General features: G+C 28.6%; 1 protein-coding gene across 1 annotated transcript in view; it reads left to right on the top strand.

Annotated features, from left to right (window-relative positions):
* gb (solute carrier family 7 member genderblind) overlaps positions 1 to 21,292 on the top strand; it is a 125,970-nt gene extending 104,678 nt beyond the window's left edge. The window contains exons 8-13 of the mRNA XM_075375125.1: positions 2,448 to 2,571; positions 3,916 to 4,019; positions 8,386 to 8,482; positions 8,633 to 8,782; positions 11,981 to 12,158; positions 21,103 to 21,292. Of these exons, the coding sequence (XP_075231240.1) occupies positions 2,448 to 2,571; positions 3,916 to 4,019; positions 8,386 to 8,482; positions 8,633 to 8,782; positions 11,981 to 12,158; positions 21,103 to 21,173 (724 nt within the window). The 3' untranslated portion in view covers positions 21,174 to 21,292. The remainder of the gene's footprint in view (positions 1 to 2,447; positions 2,572 to 3,915; positions 4,020 to 8,385; positions 8,483 to 8,632; positions 8,783 to 11,980; positions 12,159 to 21,102) is intronic.
* Positions 21,293 to 23,965: the final 2,673 nt, after the last annotated feature.

Raw genomic sequence — 23,965 nt, 5'->3', positions numbered from 1 at the left:
TTAATGACTTATGAAGTATAAAATTTCTAGGTAAAATGAAACCAAATTTAGTTTTTCATTCTGAATAATATTGTTTAATTAATCATTTACTTATGTGAACAAGAGCATACAGTGATTATTTACTATATGGAAAATACATTTTGTTTCATTAATTTGTTTTATCTATTATGAGATTTATTTCAAACAGACTTATTCCTATTTTTAAAACAATTGTGCAGAATGCATTCATTTATCATACATTTAAATACTTTTTTAATTCTAAAATAAAAAAAAAAGTAACAAATAGAAGATAAATAGAAGATACTACAATATTCAGTCAAAAAATGATTGGGAAAAATATTAAATTTATATTGGAACTCCCTATGACGGTTGATTGGAGGACAAGAATATTGCTCTATAATTGATCTGTTTTAATCATGGGGAAAAGACTAATGAAGAATATTATTTTTATTATCTTCAATAGCTCAATAATATTTCAATTTCAAACAATTTAAGAAAGATATGTTATCTCGCATTACAGTAAGTTATTAATTGATGTATTTCAGCAATCTTAAGTTGAAATTTCATTGTAATGAAATTTGAGTTGTTGGCAATTTAACTGGCAGCTAATATATTAATTGACCCTTAGTATAATATTCTTATAATAAATTAATTTTTAATAAAATAAATATCTATCATTCTTGTATTCTACTTTTAATTTATTCCTTTTATAAATAAATTTGACTAAATAAGTTTTGTTGCCTGAAGCATTTTCTACAATATTTACCATTCTTTTTTTATAATCAGTCCAATGACTTCTAAAATTTCCTGATTATATAAAAATCTTAAAGGAGAGGTGAACCTAATGAAAACTGATAATGCTGCATAAATTTTAAAACTATATCTTTCTTAGCATGGCAATTTTAAATTGACAAATATTTTATAGAAAATAATAGATGAAAAATGAACTAATTTTTTTTTTTTAATATAAATATTTGATTTTGCTGTATAACCTTCTAAATGTATCTGATTATTTTAGTTAATTTTCATTAAAATTGAAGTTTTAGATTAGTAAAGATTTATTTAAAAAAAAAAGTAAGCATGTATTATTTGTTGATGTAATTTTTTTGGACTCTTTATAGATAATGTAGACAATAAATATTGTCTAATATTTTTATGTATGTAATTTGGGGTAGTTTGTAATTCTTATCAACAATTTTAATTAACCATCATAAAGATAATAATTTTTTTTCCATTAAAAGCTTTGTCCAGATTTGTTTCATTGAATATGTTTTAAAACAATTATTAATAGAAATAGTAAACTAAATGTAGAATTATCAGTAATTTTATTTCAGGTATAAAAATGTAGTTTATCGAAAACTACCTTGTTTGTGAACAGGGATAAAATCTGAATATATAATGAATGAGCCAATTAAGCAGTTGGTTTTAAAAATATAGTAATTTTTCCATGTATTTAAAAAATAAATTTTACTACATGTGGCAGTTTATTTAATAGCATTTAACTGTGCCTTAATACATTCCTTAGGACAAGGCTAGAGTAGCAAGTTTGCCTATATTGAATGTATGCTGGTCCTTGTACCATCCAGTATATTAATATTTGCTTGTCGTGTTAAACAATAAATCTGTTTTCTTTATAAGCAGTAGCATTATTCATCTATCATTTTATAACGTATTTTAAATACTCTTGAGTACATTTATTAATTTTTGTCATAATTTTTATAATTTATGTTAAATGTTATTTCATTGAAATGAAATTGCAGTATTGCTATTTTTCTATAATTATATAATGGATAATGCATGGTAAAAAGATAAAATTATTGTATTAAAAACTGCTAACTTTAACACTGTCATGTGTAAATACAGATGGATTCACAATTCCTCTGAAATCTGATGTAGAATGTTGACAGTTAGTGGTTAATAAACGTAGCCATTAATGATAGAGTAGATCTGTTTTGATGACAAAATTGTGTGATTCAAGGTTTACTTGAGCAGTATTTGCAGTGAAGTTCCTTTATGTTTAAGAATTTTGTGATAGAAACCAAATATTTAAAATTTTTTAACATTAAGAATAGCTAATAAAATAAAATAATTTTCCAGGTTGTAATAAATAAGTCACTGAGGCTTTGCAAAATAAATTGTATTACTTTAATTGATCATAAATTTTCTAGATAATGTTTTTTTCCTTAGAAAATGATTAAGATATGTAACTTAGATTGTGTCATGTGTGGATGTCATTGCTGTTCATTACATTTGATATCTCCAGATTATAATAGTAATTTCAGTTTGAGGTTCAGAATGTTGATTATCCTTGCAGATAAAATATAGCACAGTAGATTTATATTGTCAGGATTGTCTGTCTGTATGAAGCATAATAATGATTTGGATGTTTGAATTGCTATAAAATCTGTTGTGATTAAGTTTCTAATTTTGAGAAATTTATGTTTCAGAAATCTTCCTAGAGCAATTTATATTTCATTGCCTCTAGTTACACTCATATATGTTCTTGCTAATATTGCTTATCTTGCTGTTTTGTCTCCGGCAGAAATGTTTGCTTCAAATGCAATTGCTGTGGTATGATTTTTTTATTATTAAATCATGTATACGTTGTTTTCGGTCTATGTACTATATTTATTGTATGTATGTTAGGTACTAAAAAAATATTTATTTTAATTTTTCTCTTAGTATTTTTCTTTTTATTCTTGATCTATCATAAAAAAATTGGATAAGAGTGTCTATTAATTTGAAAACATATGAAATAAATATTCTCAGTATTTAACACTTTTAGGCTAATTTATTATTTTTTTACTGCATTGGACTGAAAATGATGAAAGTTTAAATCCTAAGAAGCATTTATTTGCTTCATTTAGTTTTCCATTCACTCAACTCTACCTACATTTTAATTTGCATTGAGTCATTACTATCTGCAATTGTTTAATGTTAAAGAGTATTCAGATTTTTTAATGCGAAGGTCAGTAGAATGTATCCTATTATCATTCCATATGTACAGCACTCGTCTTCAACGGGATGAAAACAGCCCTGACAGTGAACCATAAGTCATACTCTCAAAGCTCCCAAAACATTTCCAAATACTGGCAGAATAGTTTGCATTCTTTCTTAAGGATTTGAAAAAAATTGGATCAGTAGTTCTTCCTACCAACACTTCAGAGTCTTCATAATTTGTGACCATAAAAGAAGTAAATTTGACTCTGAAATTGTGTTTTATTGATTTTTTTAAAATTATTGTTTTAATTAAAACCAATTTAATAATTTTTCTTAAATATATGTAATAGGTTAGGTACATGTACAATACTAGTCAATATATTTTAGGTAAAAATGACCTAAAAGTAGCTACAGAAATTAAACTAAAATTAAAATTTATTTATTTATTGATCTCTTCAGTTGGGTCTTCCTTTTATGCAGGAGTCCAAACTTTGAATCGAAAAATTTCTCTCAGAGCTGCAGAGATGTTTTAACCATACTTTTATTGTTACTGTTTGCTACAACAGTTTTGGCACTTAACTTTGTTCATACGTCCAAAAGTATTCTAATGAAGTATTCATGCATCGTGAAAGGATATGAAGAAAAAGAATGCAGCAAAAATATGTGTGTGAGGTATACATTTTCAGAAAAAAAAAGAAAAGTTAAAATACGAATATAAATGCAGAAGAATGAATTTTATCAGCAAGAGATCATGTGTACATACACATACATATACATAGCACCACAGAGGTTAAATATTTAATCTTCATTATGTGATTGTAATTTAGTAGCCAGTACCTTAAAGGTCGTGTATAAGAAATTGATCAATTATTATTTATCGTTAATTATTGTTTATTATTATTTTTTCTTAATAGTTTTAACAGTTATTTATTGTACTATATATACTTTATATATGAATTGTGCATTGTTTAACAGACTTTTGGTAATAGAGTACTTGGAATTTTTGCATGGATAATGCCGTTGATGGTTGCCATGTCTGCACTTGGTGGGCTCAGTGTACATATTATGACTTCTTCAAGGTAAAATAAAATAAAAATGCATGTAGAATGTTTGTTAGGCTGTAGAGTATTATTATGAAAATAATGTCATCTGTTAAAAAAATCTATGAAATTTTTTGTTTCATTTCAGTTTCAATATTCAGAATTCTTTTCATGTTGAAACCCATTGGTCATAAAAGCATTTAAAACTTTGTTAGTTATAGCTGTAAACATTGTACACATTTTGAATATACGAAGCATAGTTCAAAAGTAAGAGCCAATCAGTAATAAAATGAGAACAGTTGAAAAAATTAAAGATTTATTGATGGTTTCAAATATTTAACATATTTACTTTATTTTTCTACGTAATCACAATTTCATTCTGTACACTTAAAATATTGTGAGCTTTTTCAAATCCTCTGAGTAAAATTCCACTACCTGGGATTGTAGCCACTTTTGCACTGAGATTTCCAACTTCAGTTTCCTCAAATCATTCAGATACAAGCCAGTTTTTGAGATGGTAAGAGCTACTGAGCGCAGAATCAGGACGGTAAGGGATGATAAAAAATCTCCTACCGAATTTTTGAATTATTTCTTTTGTGCATGCAGCTGTGTGTGGACTGCGTTATCGTGAAGAACTTCCTGATCTCAGCATTCCCTTTTTTGTTTGCACAATGCAGTTTAGAAAGTGTTTCACAATAGAATTGTGATGTGACATATGTTCCAGATTTCATGAAATCAATTAAAAGCACAAAATACAATTGGCCATGATTTTACATCAGTACTGAGTTTGTTTGAATTTTTTCAGTTTATATGAAGTGGAATGACACCACTGCACGAATTGTTGTTTCATTTCAGTACTGACGTACAAAATTCATGTTGTGTGACCAGTGATGATATGGGAAAAAGATTTTGTCTTACGGCCTTCCCTAAACTCATGACACCACTGACTCACTTTTCCTTCATTCATTGTAGTAGGCCCATATATTTCATACATTTGACAGTGAATTTCATCAGCATTATGTTCTCTTGTGTTTAGAAATCTAATTTCTGATCGAACTTTACATCTGGTAGGATTTGTTATCATATTCATTTTAACACTGTCTCGCAAAGGCAAGCAACAATGAACTGATGGTAGTGTTGCAGTTACATGCTCAACAGCCCACTTAAAGCTAGTATACATGCGCAAACCAATCAGTGTTGCCAATCGCTGTTTATAATTCATTGACCCTTGCTTTTGAGCTGCACCTCATATAACTCAAAAATTCTCTCAAATTTGTAAGTCATAAGGTTCTTTATATACTTATATCAATAAATTTCCTTGAAATTTTTAAATGCAACAATATATTTTTTCTCTTCAAATATGTTGACATTCAAGTTTTCTTATTTCACAATTTTCATAACTTCCAATTCTTGTGTATCTGACCCAGAACACTGATTACTCTATTTATCAAGTAATTTAAGTTATGTAAATTATAATGTACAATTGTAAGATATGTATTATAGTAGATTGTTTCAACTACAGTAGGTCTTCTTTTACATGACCCACCGGGTTGGTCTAGTGGTAACGTGTCTTCCCAAATCAGCTGATTTGGAAGTTGAGAGTTCAGTGTTCAAGTCCTAGTAAAGTCAGTTATTTTTATATGGATTTAAATGCTAGATCGTGGATACCGATTTTCTTTGGTGGTTGGGTTTCAATTAACCATACATCTCAAGAATGGTCGAATTGAGATTGTACTTCATTTACACTCATACATATAATCCTCATTCATCCTCTGAAGTAATACCTGAACAGTAATTTCTGGAAGCTGAACAGGAAAGAGAAAGAAAGTTCTTCTTTTACAAAAATTCCTTACCGTTTCATCAGTTTTAATGCTCAGGTGGGCCTTTTTTTCAGACATTATGAGTAATTTGGTATGTTGTGATTTTTAATGAATTATTAATATTAGTAGTATTTAACTATCAAAAAATTATATTTTTCTTGTTTATATTAAAATGATTTTATTTTATCATTTACATTGCCTCTTTTCTATCTGGAACAGATTTAAACTAACACAGCTTATCGACATATGATTGTCTGCTCTGAGGCAATTCCCTTATACAATGTCTGTCTCTATTTTCATTTACTTTCAGCTAAAGAGTCTTGATAGTCCATTTTCTTTTACTGTCAGTGCAGAAATTATATGCTCTAGAGCTTAAAGACTCGTATTAAACAAACTATTCACTTGATTTCAAAACAAGTCACTTCAAAATTTACATAATTTTATTCTGCTTTGGTGTGATGTTCAGCTTTTATCATTTAATAATTTTTTAAGGTATGTTTTGCTGGGTGAATGGAAAAAGACAATTTTTTGAGTCTTTGTTGTGAGTTTGATTTTGATTGTGTGCCATCAAAAAATGGCTGCATCAATGGCTTGTCACATTTTTACACTGGCAGCTGATTCTATAAACTTATGATCCCTTAAATCTCAGATCTGTGCTTTTAATCATTTATGAGCTGTTATTCAATTATTTATAAAACCATTTCATCTTTGGAACTATATGACAGAAACACAGGTTAAGGTTCTATGTCTGTCATAATTATAAATTTATTTTTTTCAGCTGTACATTTTTCCAAGGAATAAAAACAAGTGTTATATTTATTGTAGAGACTTATTTTATGCATAAATCTTTCAAATTTATGAAATTTGAGACTGGGAGTATGTTGAAATAAACGACCTCAGGCCAACCATTACTGTTAACTGAAGAAGTTCATAATTATATGAAAGTTTTTAACTTGCTCACAGAAAAATCTTCTTAAGAAGTTACTTTAACTATTTGAGTTGTCAAAAGCTACTGATTTCAGGGGTACTAATGAAATGGTAAGCCTTGTTGAAGTAATATTTTGCCATCACTTCCCAAATGAATTTAACTGCCATCAAGATCTTTTGATCTTGTATCATCAGGTTCATTTCTTTTGGGAATAAAGTGTAGTTTTTTAGACCAATCTTCATACACTTAACAAACAAAAAACTATTATTGTAAGAGAGATTAATACATTAATGAATAAACATTATAAAAAGTGGCTGTGAATGTTATGAAATGGGCTTGATACTACATTTGAGTTAAAGAAAATCTCTTTTAACGTGTATTTTTAAATTAAAGGTGTGTATAATCTGATTATTTTTGTAATTAGAATATTTTGAATATGTTATCAAAATTTGGGTTGTATTCCTTTTGAAATATGTCCTGTATTAGTAATGGTCTTTTATAAGAAAATAATTATTGAAGTGATTTCTAGATAAAAAAGACATCAAAAGAGAAATTTAATTGTTAGTATATGAAAACTTAATTTAGCATGTTGGTGAAGGAGGTTGCACATGTTAGTCAGAATTTATTCAGAAGTTATAACGGTTAAATTAATATTACCAAAGTGATAATACCCATTTATAATGAAATGTAACCTAAGTGGAGTTTAACATGATTGCAGTTTCATTCTGTACATATTTATGATAGTAAACATTACTTCTCAGGTAAGCAGATTATATAAGTGTACGAAAAACTATGTAGGAGTTTTAAAGCTGTTTAATATCTCTTAACTTTGACTTACAGTAATGAATCAAGAAAAAAATGGAAAGAGTAACTTTTACAGTTTTTCCCTACAACTCTCCCAACTCTTCAATATGAGCACCTTTCGTTGTGCTTCAGTGAAAAAGAACAGCCTGTAAATTTGCTGTCAGGTTATTGCACAGAAAGCATTTAATTTTGGAGAGTCGCTTTTGCATTGTAAGACCTCATGGGGATTTTCTGACTTCCATATGTGGACATTATGTGTGTTAACTTTTCTACCAAGATAATAACTGATTCTTCACTAAACACATATGATGAAGAAAGTTGTCATCTTCACACTGCAACATTTTGACCACAAAGTCAGCATGCACAGCTGTTGTGAATGCATATATAAGTATTTCCTCTAAACATTTGATAGTCATCATTGGCATTGTGAGTCCATCAACAGCCTTCAAATTTTTTAAGACTGTGCAGAAAAGACTCTCTTACACGTTCAACATTTTCTTCAGTCATCCCATACTCTTTCCTTTACGTAGACATCTGCTTGTTTCAAATTGATTCTGCCATTGATAAATGTTATTGTTATTCAGAGGATCACAATTAATATATAATCATGGTGCAACTAAAACTGTCTTTTTTGCTCTTTGATTCTAGCTTTAAATCAATACTACACTTCATTCAAGAGATATAACAAATTAAAACTTCCGATATTCTTTTTTGTACATCCATTATTATATTTAAGGTAGAGACTTATATAACAAACAAGTGACTTTAGAACTATAAATTTGTGTGTTTTCATTATTATTTAGTAATTAAAATACTTATAAATGTAGTTAAAATCTTTTTTGTTATATTTCAGAATGTGTTTTGTTGGTGCACGTTATGGTCATTTTCCAACAATGTTATCTCATATAAATATTAATCGATTTACACCAACACCTTCTCTTGTTTTCTTGGTAAGTTATTCAGAATACTTAATTACTAATTGCCTGTTAACCTAGAGACTTTTATTACTATTTATTTATATGTACAAAATTTGTTTTGTCTTCTGAATTACTATTCATTATATTGTGATATTTAATTATTTGTTTTTCCTTTTCTTTTAGAATATTCTATCATTGATAATGTTATGTACGAGTGATATATATTTATTAATAACATACTCCAGTTTTGTTGAATCATTTTTTATAATGCTCTCTGTAAGTGGATTGCTATGGCTTCGATATAAAAAACCTGATATGCACCGGCCTATTAAAGTAAGTAAAAAGGTTTTTAAAATTAAAACTTAGATTATTATTATTATTATTATTACTATTGATGTATGTTTAAAAAAAATTATTTATGAACATAATATTAGAAATTGTGTTAAAAAATTTGTATACAGTATAAGGTATTTGTATACAATTTTAAATATTGCAGTTATGTTGATTTACTTTTATTTAGCAGTAAGGCAAGTGTTCATTTGATTTGCATTTTTTAAATATAAATTACCTTTTTTTTATCTGTGTGTACCAAATGGCTTTTTCCATAAAAATTAATTGATAATTTATTTAATTCTTGGAGATTTTTATATATTATGGTCTCTTACTTCTCAAATACAACTTACTGTGAGAGATATTTTATAACGCTTTACTCTTTTAAGCGGTTTTAAATTTTAATTATGATTTATTGAAAATATTGATGTAAAATGCTGACTTCCTTGGAATAGATTGTATTTCGAAGGGGCTTTGGGTTTTTCAGATTTGGTAGTTTTCTTTCCATTCCATACCTTCACATATAAGCTTCAAGCTTCTTATATGGTTTATTAATGATTTTAGAAAATCACACTGAGATCCTATTGCGCTGTTGCTAGTGGCTTCAGTGCTTTAAAGTGAATTAAATTCATACTTTGTTTCTTACTGCTTTATTAATTTTGCTTTTTTTTTAGTTTTCATATAGGAAAATATGATGTATTACAATATATTGAATCTTTTTATTTTTCAAAAGACTTCTTTTGTTATATTATTAGTTTGCAATTTATTTTTTTTAATGATGTACTTTTTCTTTAAATTTAGTGAAAATTATTGCTTGAATTAATTTAAATTTTATTATAACAGTAACAAGTAATGAACAAATATAAAAATTAAACTATGCATCAATTTCTGTGTATACTGTTTTGTATTAAAAATTTTAAATAATATATTGCATGAGAACTTAGAAAGAAAAACTATTCAAGTAATGATTAAAATGATAAATCTATATGTTTATTATGTAATCCACTTTCTATTATTCTTGATTGCTTTTGCTGAAAATGTTAAAAATACAAGATTAATACCAGTATGTTATTTGGTACAATGATAACTGTTGTAGTGAAGTTTAATTTTTAATAATCTCTAAGAAAAATCCCCATTTCAAAGATGACGAAGATCTATGCTGCCAGAACAACCCCTATATGACCTTTCTTATTCTTGTAAAAAATGGAAAATAACTTAAGAACCATTAAATAATTATGAATTAAATTACATACAGAGATAATAATATTGCCAAAGATTATCAAAACAAAATACTTTAAAAAAACATTAGGACTAGAAAAATAAAGTGCATAAAAAGTAAAGTGTGTACATTGATGATGATATAAACATAAATGAATTTTTTTTATATCACTTCTGTTGAATCATGTTGGAAGTACTATAAATTAATTTCTAGTGGTACAAATTTTTTAAGTTGTGGCACTGTCTGTGAGTCTTGCATTTTAGTTATGACAATTTGCTAACAAGTTGTTCTTTTACCACTCCTTATTGGACTATATGTGTTCCAAATGTAACCTGTGCTAAAAGTGTAAGGAACACTATACCAAGAAACTTTACGATTTTTTTTTGTCTTTAATACTTTAAAAAATTTAATTTAATCTTTGGAAGAAATACGTAACTTTTTCGCTTATAAGAAATATAATAATTACCAGATTATTGTTTACTTCTTGAATGTTAGGCTTGGATTTTTTCTCGCTTATAAGATAAGAGATTTTTATCTTATAGAAGATATTGGCCACTGTTATCTGTAAAGAGCTTTTTTGTGATGAAATCAAAATATTAATAAAAAATTATTCTTTAGTTTTTCTATAGTTATTTTTAACTATAGAAAACCTAAGAATAACTATAGTTATAGTTTAGTTATTCTTTAGTTTTTCATTTTAAAATGCACTTTTTAAGTTCACTGATGAATTAAAAAAAAAAAGACTAGCCATTCCACAAAAAGCTCTTGAAATCAATAGTTAAATTCATGTCATGTAAAGGTGCTTTGAGAAAAATGAATTTGATACAAATGACGTAGTTCATGTAAAGCTCTATAAATACTTAAATTTTTTAATAGTTTATTTATGTATGCTTAGCTTAATTTACTGTGAAACAGTATTTTATGTAAATAATTTTTTTAACATGAAATAAAATACAGATCCCAAGGAACAAATAATTTAACACAAATTTTAAGAAAATCATGATTTAATATATACATATATAAATATGTAGGCTCCTGAATATGAAACAGTTCTGGAAATAAGATCATACCGGGATAAACTATCTCGAGTATTATTATTACTTGTGTCCTTTTGTCATTACCATTTTTTTGAATTTTCTGTTCCATAAAATTTTTTAGATTGACAATAAATGTAAATGTAGATTGACAGTAAATGTAAATGAAGAAATTCTAAAAAAAAAAAAAAACAATATAAACAAAGTAGGTATTTTTATTAATACAGTTCATCGAAATTAATTCTACAAAATTTTTGATATGATATGTAGATACGATTTAATTATTCCATTTTTAAATGTATTTAATCTTAATAGATTGTACAGGAATAATATTGTCATTATTTTAAGGAAATACCATGTATTTGTGAACTTATGTTGTAAATTTATAATTTTTTATCCATACAAATATTTGTTTTAATAGCAATTACACATACATATTCAGTTACGCAGTTTTATGTAAAAAAATTGTTATCATCTACATTTATCTTTATTTGTATTATTACCAGTAATCTTAATAATGTTCTGTATCAGTAAACATTTTGAAGAACTTTTCGGTTTGAAAAATTTGTCGTCCATCTCCACAAAAAAAATGTTTCTGATCTAGTTGTCTGTGCATGCAATTTTATCATGTGTGTTCATATGAATGTTCTAAACGTGAAGTTAGATTATGCAGTATTGTGTGGAAAGAAGTTCTGAGGGTAAACACAAATATTAAAATGAAATAAGCAGTTGAATCTAGCATCTAATTTTTGATACTAATACAGTTAATATACACTCTGAAGTAGAATTTGTATATATATAGATAGCTAAATGAATTATCTTTCACTGCTGTGTTGTAAGCAGTTGTAAAGAGCAATGTTACATCAGTTATCTTTTTTCTTTTAATATAATTATTTATTAAAATAAGGGCCTTCGCAAAGGAATTCATTCGATTGTTTTATTTTTCAGGTATCAATATGGATTCCTGTTTTATTTGTTATAATTTGTATATTCCTCGTAGTATTACCGGTTTATGTTGCACCTTTGGAAGTTGGTATGGGAATAGTTATTACTCTGACTGGTGTACCAGCTTACTGCTGTGGTGTTTTATGGAATAAAAAACCTGCTTGGTTTACAAATTCTTTAGGTTTGTATAAGGTTTTTTTTAATGTCTATATAATACTTTTTTCCTTAAAAAAAGTATTAAGACATATTAGGTTAAGGTATATTAATATTAAGGCATATAAGGTCAATTACAATTTGGCACTTGGTCTGATACAATTTTTTAGCTGACATTACATTAATGCTGGGAATGGCATTAGAATCATCTGAATATGTTTTATGGGTAATATTTATTTAAAAATGTTGAATGGCGTATTTTGTCTTATAATAAAAGGTATATCCAGAAAATAAGTGCAGTTTCCTTCTACCAATGCCGTAGTACTACTACAGTCAGAGCTTTGAGCATGTAGCCTGCATTCTGTCATTTGTTGGCTTCTGATAGACACCATTACAAGTACAGTGACATTTATTTATAGTTGATTAAACATCATTTAAAATGTTCAAGTAGATCAAGAATTTTCTGATTGTGAAATTAGGTCAGTTATCTGATTTTTAAATGCCAGAACAAAGAAGTGGGTACCCTTATGTTATGAATACGACTTACCGCCACGGACTAGAGTCTAGTAGAAGAGCTCAGCAGAGAAACAGCACGAAGGGCAGCCACAAAAGCAGATGAAGATCTACAATCCTCTTACCCACCATCCTCAAAACATACAATTTAATTGAGTCAGCACATGCAACTCCCTCCAGAGAAGGGGGCGCATTGCTCCCACCAAATAACTAGGGCTCTGGTAGGCATATTCATGCTAGCCCATAAGGTGCTAGTACTGAAAAGACTTCAGCAGATGGACTGAAGGGGAATCATGCTGGGAGTACAAGGCTCAAAAGCTTAGTCTCCCACGGTCAGTTAATAATATTCATGCTGTTCCATAGAGATAGGAATGCAAATTACCAAATCCTTCCATAAATAAAATTTAAAATTAATAACCGCCACTAAATAACACCCAATAACCCGCCCGATAATAGAAAGATACAACAGCAAGGGACATTATCCAGGCTCTGCAGTCTGTAGGGAGAAATAATGAAACTTCTGCCATTCTTGCGTTCCGTTCTGCTATGTTATGAATAACAATTTGGTTACATAAGCAAATTAAAAAACTTTTTATATATGGAGTTCCTTGAACTTACATGAACAGTTATGTATGAAGTTGTTACAAAACCTAGGCATCACAAACTCTGCTCTTGTCTGCACTGAAAATGTTGATGGAGATCCACAATACCAAGGGATTAGACTCTGCTCAGTCTTTTCCTACCTGATATGAAAATACGATGATAATGTTTTACCCAAATAGTGACTGGTGATGAGATTTGGGTTTTACATCACCACAGAATCCAACAGCAGTCTGTAAAATGGTTGGCACAACATTTCTGAAAAAAAAAAACAAGTTCAAAACTACCATTTCAACATGAAAATTCATATCCACTGTCTTCTGGGATGTTGTTGGTTGACTTCTTGCCAACAAGTGTCACTATGAATGGTTCATTTTATTTGGTACTCTCAAAAAACTACACCTTGCAATCCAAAACAAGAAAAGGCGCATGCTCAGTCATGGTAGTTTGATTCTTCACAATCCCTATAGATGGTGCTATACCAGTGATACTGTCATGAAAAATGTACAACAGCCTTCTTCACTGGCAGCACTGTTCTTTAAGGAAGAAATGAAAGAACTGATTACAAGATATGAATAGTGCCTTAATGCTGGAAATAATTTTTAAAAAAGTAGTGTAAGGTATGTTCTTTCATGTAATAAAATTATTCTGTTGAAAGTAGTATGTATTCATTAATAAAAAAACTGTACATATTTTCTGGATACATCTTGTAATCTATTTGAAAAAATACCATTTTGATCCATAAAACCTGGAAATAAAATTTTCTATTATATGACTTAAGCAGCTGCAAAATGTCCTGAATTGTTTGAGAAATTTTGAACACAGTTGTCTATTATTAAAGTTTTTCTCTCAAAATAATTATGAATGAATATTCTAATAATTCTCTTAATAGATTGTGGTAGGCGATATGTAAACTTAATATGTGACCAATAAAAAAAAAAACGTTAAATTCATTAAAGTCAAGTTGTGATGCTAATTTTTTTTTTTCTATAAACTTGCATACTTTTACAAAAATATGAATTAATTATGTCAAAATGTTTTGATTATAAACAAATTTTTGTTGTGTAAATGTCATTACAAAAATTTGGAAATAAATTTAAGTAGAGTTTACTTTTAAGTTTGATATTAGCTGATCAAGTAAACTTTAATAACTTTTTCCATACCTTTTTAATTTTTCTGATCTAGTTTAAGATTTATTGAGCTGTAATGTTTCATAGAAAAATACATTTATTTTTTCTGCACTTATGTGCAGTAAAAACACAATTAAGTTTTCCAGCTAACAAAGATTTAAAATATTGAAAATATTAAAAAAATTTCATAAAAGTAAATTCTGATTGTTATGATGTAGATGTAAGGATTGTATTGTATTATGTGATGTAGATATAAGATATTTGTATCGGAATGCCATGAACTATTAATCCTTGTCCTCCTGTTTAAAAGGTAAGCACAAAGTTGGACCAGTAGTATTTTAACAGTAATGGCTCTTCAATCTCTTTTTCCAGACAACATTATTCTGTTCTTGGGATCTAATTAACATTACATGCTAGATATATAATAAGCCACAAGTACATTGATTACACAAACAAAGAAAACAGCTGCCTGTTAGTGATGGAATAATTAAAACATTATTTACTTCTGAAATATCATATAAAATAGATTAATCAATTATAGTGTATGTAAAATCTTAAGGCGGGTTGTCCTCCCTATCTGCCTCTACTTGCCTCTTCTGCTACAAAAGTAAGAATTAAGACCTCCAAATGATATTGCTTGCATTTATTATTATTATTTCTACTTTTTTATAATTGTTTATTCTACCTTATTCATTTATTTTTGCTATTATTTATTTAAATTTGTTGTTTAATTATTTATTTATTCTACAGTATTAATTTATTTATTTAAAAAAAGCTACTATTTAAATTATTTTGAATGAAATCATTTTATGTTTATAAAATATAGAATGAATTAACGTTTTAATTAATTTTATATTTATTATAATACAACCTTAATATCTGTAGTATTCATATTTTTTTATAATAAATGTAATAATGATTATAATTATACATTTCTTTAACACTTTATTTATTTATGTATTATTTTTTTGCGAGGGTTATTTTTTTTCAAAGTCTGATCGGTCGCAAAATAAAAACCCGTGCAAAAATTGGATAAACCTTTGCGCATATGTGTTCTGCAGCGTCTCTAGTATGGCCTTCAATCATGCCGTGTCACTTCGTTTAGTTCTGAACACGCAGCTAGCACAATGTCTACAACAATAGCATCTCTCGCCAAGTGTGAACTGCGTGCCGTAATTAGATTTCTTCAGGCTGAGGGGTGTAATACAGCTGAAATTCATCAACAAATAAGTAATGTGTACGGTGAAACTTCAATGAGTGACAGCAAAGTGCGACAATGGTGCAGGAACTTTAAAGCAGGACGTACAGATGCTCATGATGCAGACGGTCAGGGAAGGAAGCGAGTGTCAACTCGCTTCCTTCCTTCCTGGTGAATGTTGTCACCAGGCATTGTCTTTCTCCATGACAATGCTCGGCCGCACACTGCAGCTGTAAAAAAGAAGCTCCTGCAGCGTTTTTGTTGGGTAGTGTTTGATCACCCACCATACAAGACTTGGGTCCATCCGATTTTCACATCTTTGCTCACGTGAAACGCTGGCTAGGACAACATTTTGGCACAGACATTGAGCTGCAGACCAGCGTAGAAACATGGCTGAAAACATAGGCGGCTCCATTCTATGACGAGGGTATTGGAAAGTTCGTACCACACTACGACAAATGTCTAAATCGGAGTGGCGACTATGTAGAGAAATAGCGTAACTATGTAAGTACTTGTTGCAAATAAAATGTTTTTTATTTTCACTGTGGTTTTAATTTCGTGACCAATCGGACCTTGAAAAAAAACTCTTGTACAATTTAATGTTTTTATTTTGTAGGCCAACAAAGCTCAAAAGAATATAAGTTATTGTTGTGCACGTGCTACTTAAAAATAATTCCCATAAATAATTACACCACATCAAAGAAAATCATAACATTATAGCATACAATAAATAAACAACTCATTTCATATCCGTTTGTATTAGGTCATTGTTTTAGTTTATTTTGCTATAAACTAACCTTAGTTTAACATACTTGAAAAAAAAAAAACATATACTTTCAAGAAATAAATAAATTCATATATGTCTTGAACAAAATATTAGGCAAAAGTAATTTTACTTGTAATAACAAATTACCAGAACATATTTTGTTACTATAATAGTAACGTCATAATTGGATATGTTACAAGTCATTGCAGTTAATGGTTATGACTTTTGGAATACACTACTTTGGCTGCTGGTGTGAGGAGAAGTCGCTGAATGGTGTTAAGAGCAGTGTAGGGGATGCCACAGCGCACTACTGACCTGCCTTCAGATATTATATATACTATAACATTCTGTCTTTTAGTCTAATGCCGTTTGTTAATTTTTTTTAGAAACTATTTCATCATTGCTTACTAATAATTTTCATATCAATTCAGAAGTGTTATAAAGATTATTTTTGGTAAAATTTATCCATCTATAATGTGTGTATAATGGTAAATAAATCAATTAGTGACTTACATAAAAACAATTTTGATAAACGAAATTATTATTTATAAATTGTGCCAATTTCCATGGCAGAGTGGTAGCATCTCGGCCTTTTATCCGGAGGTTCTGGGTTCAAATCCCAGACAGACATGGCACTTTCATATGCTACAAAATTTCATTACCTTATCTCACACACAAGCTTCAAACTTATGTTGTGAAATCATCAAACCTAAAGAAAAAAACAAAAAAAATGCCATTATGTTTGAAGCACTCTTATACTTAATTATTTTTCAGAAATAAAGAATTAAGTAATTATATTATGATGTCATGAGTAATTTTTTTTTTTTAGCTAATCCATACTTGAATGAGAGTGGGAAATCCTCAGGAAATTACATGAATTGCGTAAATTAAAATAATTATAAACAGGCTGCTTTGAAGTGGTTGCCAAGTACCTAATTTCGTTTAAATTATAATATAAAATATTGCTATAGTATCTACAGAAAATAATGTTTAGTAATCTTTGTTCATGAGTGTTTTCTGTCATTTTTTTATTCTTATGTAATTTTTTTTTTTAGATCTATTCAACTTATTAAGATTATTTTTTATCGGTATTAGTGAGGTAATATTCTTTTAAAATGTAGCAATTAGATTGGGGGAAAATGATTTAAAAATTTATTAAAGTGCGAGGCTGTTTTTCTGGCAAAGTTACATGATTGCAATCGATAAACAAATTTATCTCTTGCTTTTTGATTGTCCATCCCTCCAACAACATGATTAATAATGAATCTGTTGAAATATTGCAAGAAATAAGTTGTCTCAATGTAGCATTTCAGTTGATTTTATTTTTCATCGCAATATTCTTTTTGTTCTAGCTCAAAAAATGTTTGATTTTGACAAACATTTGTCGTTTCTGTTTGTCATTATTAGAAAGAGTGAAATGATTTTTTTCTTTTTTTTAGCTGACTTCTGTTGATCTTAAATTTCACAGAGCTTGTTTTTTATGTTCACCTGAAAACTCTGTTTTAGTTATTATGCTATCTGTGTATTGTTTGTCATATTTCTTTTGGATGAACCTGCTCATTGTTCATTGCAGGACCTACTTCGTGCTCATTGGACCTGTTGTTATCTGTCTAATAACTACCCTTTAATGCTGGCAATATATTATTGCATACTATTAAAAAGTGAAAATTTCTTTACCCCAGCAATCATGTTATTTTGGTTTAGTTAGAATCTGTTCCTTTAGATGTAGTGTATTATTTGTTAAATAATTAGGTTTTACGTCTAAGTTGTAATATAATAGAAAAAAAAAACATATATTAAAATTTCTGGTTCAAATATTTTGACCATAGGAGTTATCTGGAAGATAACTGCTATGGTTTAAATCCTGCTTTGACTTTTCATATTTTAAAAAGTTTGTGCTCAGTGGGTGTTTTAAGCTGCTGTTGATAATAAAAATTGGTGTCTTTACAATAGCTTATTTTTCTTCTTGATTACCATTGTTTTCTTCTTTTTTTTTCATAACAGAAAATTACTTTTTTTTAGTTCTATGTTGAAGTTGTTCTAAATTTGTGTTAGATCAGCATTGATATTATCAATTCTTCATTGTTCTTGAATTTTTTTACAAATAAGCCTTTTTTTTTAAGAGAAAGAAAGATGTGAAAGTCATTACATATGAATTCTGGCTGTAAACTCTGATGAAATGTTTTCAACAGAATTGCTGAATCTTTGAATAGTATGTTCAGCAGTATGTGGATGTTTATTTTCATAAATTAGAAGAACTATGATGGTAGTATCCATGTTACTGGTCCTGAATTACATGTCTAAATTTTAAAAGTGTTTTACAATAAACTTCTACTTTGATTTTTCCTATGAAGTTCTTAGAAAGAATTTTTTTACTAATTTCTTAAGAAAATTTTAATCGTAATAATTTATGCTGAATCGCTTTGCTTGAATCTATTTGTCTTCGGTGAATTTGTATGATGTCACTGTATGAATTGTTATTTTGATTTTTCATTGGTGTTATAAATTCATGTCTCATCATTAGTTATGATAAAGCAAAAGACCTGTTTTTCTTTGTTGTAGTTATTCAAAAAAATGCAAGAGCCACCATTTGAATATTGTGTATGTCAGTATTGGTCCCAGTTTTTAACATAATTTTTTTTAGCAAATTTTCTACATTGAATCTTGCAAAATGTCTGAAAATTCCATGGCTTGAGTATCCCTGATTAGAAGGTTATCCATGTGATTATAGCTGAATAATTCTTGTTGTAGGAAGGGCAAATAACAACTGACTGCTTAAAAATATGGCTCATGTATAATTCTAGTTGCACATTTACAATCTAGATTGATGTCCACTTTTCAGGTTTTTTCTTTTTCTCATATACCCCTGATAATTCTGTTGTGAACAAAAATATGACTGGAAGAATGAACGAGAATATTATGTGATCACTATCCTTAAGATCACTATTTGTTTCTATATTTATTTCTTTTACTTAATTATTTTTAAGAATCATTTTATGAAAATTTGTCATGTTTCCATAATAAATTCTGTTCAAAATATGTATATACCTTGAAAAACTTAATTATAGAAATAAAATCTAAATACTATCTACATTACTGTTAAACAAATTAGAACTAAGACTGACAATTCATTTTCTTTTTTTCATAAATAATTTTATATTTTGTACATTATATATAATCAATAGTGTAACAATCGATACTTATCTTTTATGATGCCATTAAAAAGATGCTTAATGTACAATCTGAATTACAATTTCCTTATTTTTTTTAACATTATTGTAACAAAGAATTGTCTGATTATAAAACTGAACACACAGTAAGTAGATTATCTAGCCTCCAAATAACTGTTATGCCTTATTTAGAGCAACGTATTAGTAGACCAGTGTCATAGTATTTCATTGCAAGAATTACCTAACTTTCAAAGAATTTCAAATAAATCTTTTAACTTATGGTTGTATAATTAAATTTGACCTGGAGAGTTTAAGTTTAAGTTTAAGTTTTGAAAGTCATGGTTGTTTTATTACATCCAGTGAGATTTCCTGTATCAACAATGGCATTTCCTCACAATAACTGTTGTTAATTACTTTTTTTTAAATATTTTATTCACTTTACTGTGTTACTTTGCAATCCTTCTTTCTTTTTCTTGTTTAGCCTCTAGAACCACCATAAGTTATTTCTTCAGAGGATGAATGAGTATGATATGTATGAATGTAAATGAAGTCTAGTGTACAGTCTCAAGTCGACCATTCCTTAGATGTGTGGTTAATTGTAACCACCAAAGAACACTGGTATCCACGCTCTAGTATTCAAATTCGTGTTAAAGTAACTGCCTTTACCTCTATTTGAACCTTTGAATTCTTTGAAATCAGCTGTTTTGCGAAGACGAGTTCACCACTAGACCAACCTGGTGGGTTAGCTACTTCCCAACCCAGTCTTCTTCTACATTCATAAGATTATTGTTTTTTATTGAAATTGATATGAAAAACGTTTTTTTCTGTGATTTAGTACTGACTGCTACTAAATGTCAGTAACATGTGTTTTACCTTATCTGTCTTTTGGGATTTTTCAATTTTTTACATTTCTTTATCAGCCTTCAGCCTTCCTTCATTTTCTCTTTTTCATTCTATTGACAATAGAAGTTACTCTACTCGGACACAATATAATAAACATGATTCAGAACATTATGATATCTTTTTTAAAAATTTTTATTCATTTAATAATATCATGTCCACATTTGTTACAGTATTTAAATTAGAAGGCAAGAGCATACCAGTCCTCTTTTCTCTACACAGTGATAAGAGGAGAAATTGATAGTTTTACTTTGTTACTAAGAAAATTAATATTTCTATTCTAGTTTTTTCAGGCTCTCAATATTGTATATCAGCATACAAAGCCCTATAAATTTCAGGTGATATTTATCCCCGCAGCAGAAGATTGACTCTTTAAGAAGATAATTGCTGTTTAATGATTATTATTTTAAGAGAAAAGTACTCTCAGTATTACCACTTGCATGTCATGCTTTACATTCATGCTGTAAAAAAAATTAAAACAGTTTGTGTAAAGCAACCGATTGTGTGGAAAAATACTCATGTTACATTTAAAAAATAATAATTTTAAACATAATTTGTGTCCGATCAAAAACTTCTATGACTTACGGTTTATCCAGAACATTATGAATATGATATGCTACATTTATTAATTATTTTGTGTTTAAATATTTATAATTAATGTAAAATTATTATGTTTTATTATTTATTATTTACAGAATCACTGACATTTGCTGTTCAAAAATTATTCATGTCAGCAAAAGAAGAAGGTGTTGAAGGATTTGATTAGCAGTAGTGAAACATCTACAAATGCTGTTATTTTTGTTTTAGTTTTTTATTATGTTGATGACAAATGGTGAGATTTGGATATTGTTCATATTATGTCAATTGATTTTTTATTTTTTGTATGATCACATCATACTTGACATTTTTATTTATTAATTTTAGATTATTTTATATTTTAATAGGATGTAATTATTCTTAATTATTATAAATAATAATTCAAAGTAAGTTAATAGTTTTTTTTTTCTATAAGTTTTTATTAACTTTATTTTTTCAGAAAATAATTTATACTTATAATTTTTTTTTTAATTATTTAAATTTTATTCTCTTTTACGTGGTAGGTACAATATGAGGCATATTAATAAAGTAAGGGTTATTTGATCATTAAAAAAAAACTAACTGTGCAAAAAGGGTTTTACTTCCAGTTTTAATTTACTACATATCTACTTCACTTTTCCACATAATCGCCATTTAGTTGCAAGCACTTTTTGTAACACTGTACCAGTTTCTTTAACCTCTCTGCTAGAAGTTCGCTGCCTGGGAATTGAACCAGTTGACAGTGGCAGTCTTGAGTTCCTAGTTGTTTTCAAACCGTTGTCCACCAAAGTCACTTTTTCAAATGCAAGAAGAGGAAGTAGTCGCTAGGTGCAAGGTCGGGGCTACATGGAGGGTGATCAAAAAGTTCCTAATGAAATCCTTGAATCTTCTTCTTGGTTAAGGTAGCGGTGTGAGGACGCGCGTTGTGAAGGATTACGCTGGATGACAGTTTCCTGCGTCATCAATTTTGGATCATATGTCTCAGTTTGGTGAGCGTTTCACAGTACACATCAGCATAATTGTTGATCCACATTCCAAAAAATCAACCAAAAACACCCTTTTCGTCCCAAAAAACAGTAGCCAACATTTTTTGACTCGAGTACGGAGATTGCTTAAACTTTCGGTTTTGTGGAATGGCACCACTGCATTGACTTGTTTCGATTCTGCATTGGTGTGGAATATCCACTTCTTGACGTCCGTAACAATGTGAGAAAACAAATCTTGTCGGTAGTGGTCCAAAAATGTTCGTCGTGGTTCTTTGGTCTTTGTGTTGGTCGGTGAGCATTTTTGGTATCATCTAGCACACAGTTTGTGATATCAGAGCTTTTCTGTGATCGTGTAGATAGAAGTGCATCCAAAATGCAGAAATTCATCAATTAGAGAACTAATTAGCAATTGTTGATCATATCGCAGTTTTCAATTCACTTGTTCAATGATTTCGTCGTTTTGAATTTTTTGACACCATTGTCTAACCTTTCCTTCACTCATTACTATAGATCCATACACTAGGCACAACTCCCAGTGAATTTCAGCAGTTGAAGAGACTTCCGCACACCAAAATTGAATCACAGTGTACACTTCACAACTGGCGGGAGAAACGATTGTCACAGACATTGCAATCTGCATTCACCAACTGGCAAACGACTACTAAATCAAAACAACAACTGCAGTGGCTTTGTAAATAGCTAATAGATGGCCCTGCATGCGTGAAACTGTGTTCAGACCCGCTAATATTTAAAAATAAGCAGACAGCCCTTACTTTATAAATACGCTTCGTATTTAATAATTATTTTATTGTTAGGAATAACAGAAGTAATAGTGCTAATTTCATGTCTAGATGCCTTTAATTTCCTTAATCCAATATCAGGTTATGGACTTGCATGACATTAGGAGACATTAAGAAAAAGATTCTACAGCATTAAATTTTGCCTTTAACTAAAATTTAAGACAAGAATTTTATTTACTTTATATTATTGTAATACTTGGATTATTTTTACCTAAATAGATTCAGATGCTTCATTGTTGTAATTTGACATATAAAAGTAGTTAATAGGTAATAGTTAATGCTTGTAACCTGAAATATTACAATTTATTCATGAAGAATAGCAATGGTGGTTGTGTTGCTCTGCATTCATCAGTATTACTTCAACCTTTTAACAATAAAAAAGAGAATGAATAAACTTTTGTAACTAAAGTATAAAACAGTTTCAATTTTATCTTTACTCTTCTATCTTTAATACAAGAACACAGAATGACAGTCAAACATCTTAAAATAAGAATGTTGTTGTAAATATTTTTTACTTTCTAAATCACCTGCTTAAAATTAGTTAAACATTAACGTGACAAATTTGTAATATTGTTTGGTTTGTATGTATAGATGTGTGTATCTATTTATAGGGAAATTTTAAGGCATTTTGAATTAATACTGTCAAGATTAAGGCCTGAATATAATTGATTGATGTGATAAAAAGCATCTGCAGCACAGTTAATGTTATGGAATTAAGTATTTAATACAAGGTCTTTCAGTTATGAAATTAAGTTTTTAGTTGCATGATTATTTACTTCAGTTTTACTTTTCTTTTTCTAAAATGATGGGGTTTTTACCCCATTTAAGAATAATTTTGTATAATGTTATTAATATTTATGGCCACTATCTAATATAATTATGGTTTTCTATGCAATATAAAACTGTGATAGATAATTGGAAAATTTTATAATTAAACTATAAATTTTTGAAACAACAATAAAAAAATCAGATGATAACTTAATAAATGTTTTTATACTTATTTCAAAACAATAAAGTTTTAAATCTGATAGGTAGTGCTATTGTTTTGCCCATTGGATTTATTTACATTCTGACCTTTATTTAGTGAATGATTAAATTTTGTGTAGTTCATAATTCATTTAAAAACCCTTGCAATCATCAGAATGGTGTTATTGATAAAGTGATTAAATGTAATCGAGTCATAATATTTCGTTTGG

Source organism: Lycorma delicatula, chromosome 9 (genome assembly GCF_047948215.1).
Source record: "Lycorma delicatula isolate Av1 chromosome 9, ASM4794821v1, whole genome shotgun sequence".
NCBI classification, from domain to species: domain Eukaryota; kingdom Metazoa; phylum Arthropoda; class Insecta; order Hemiptera; family Fulgoridae; genus Lycorma; species Lycorma delicatula.
The sequence above is the reverse complement of the archived record's forward strand: the minus strand, read 5'-3'. Positions and strand labels throughout refer to the sequence as shown.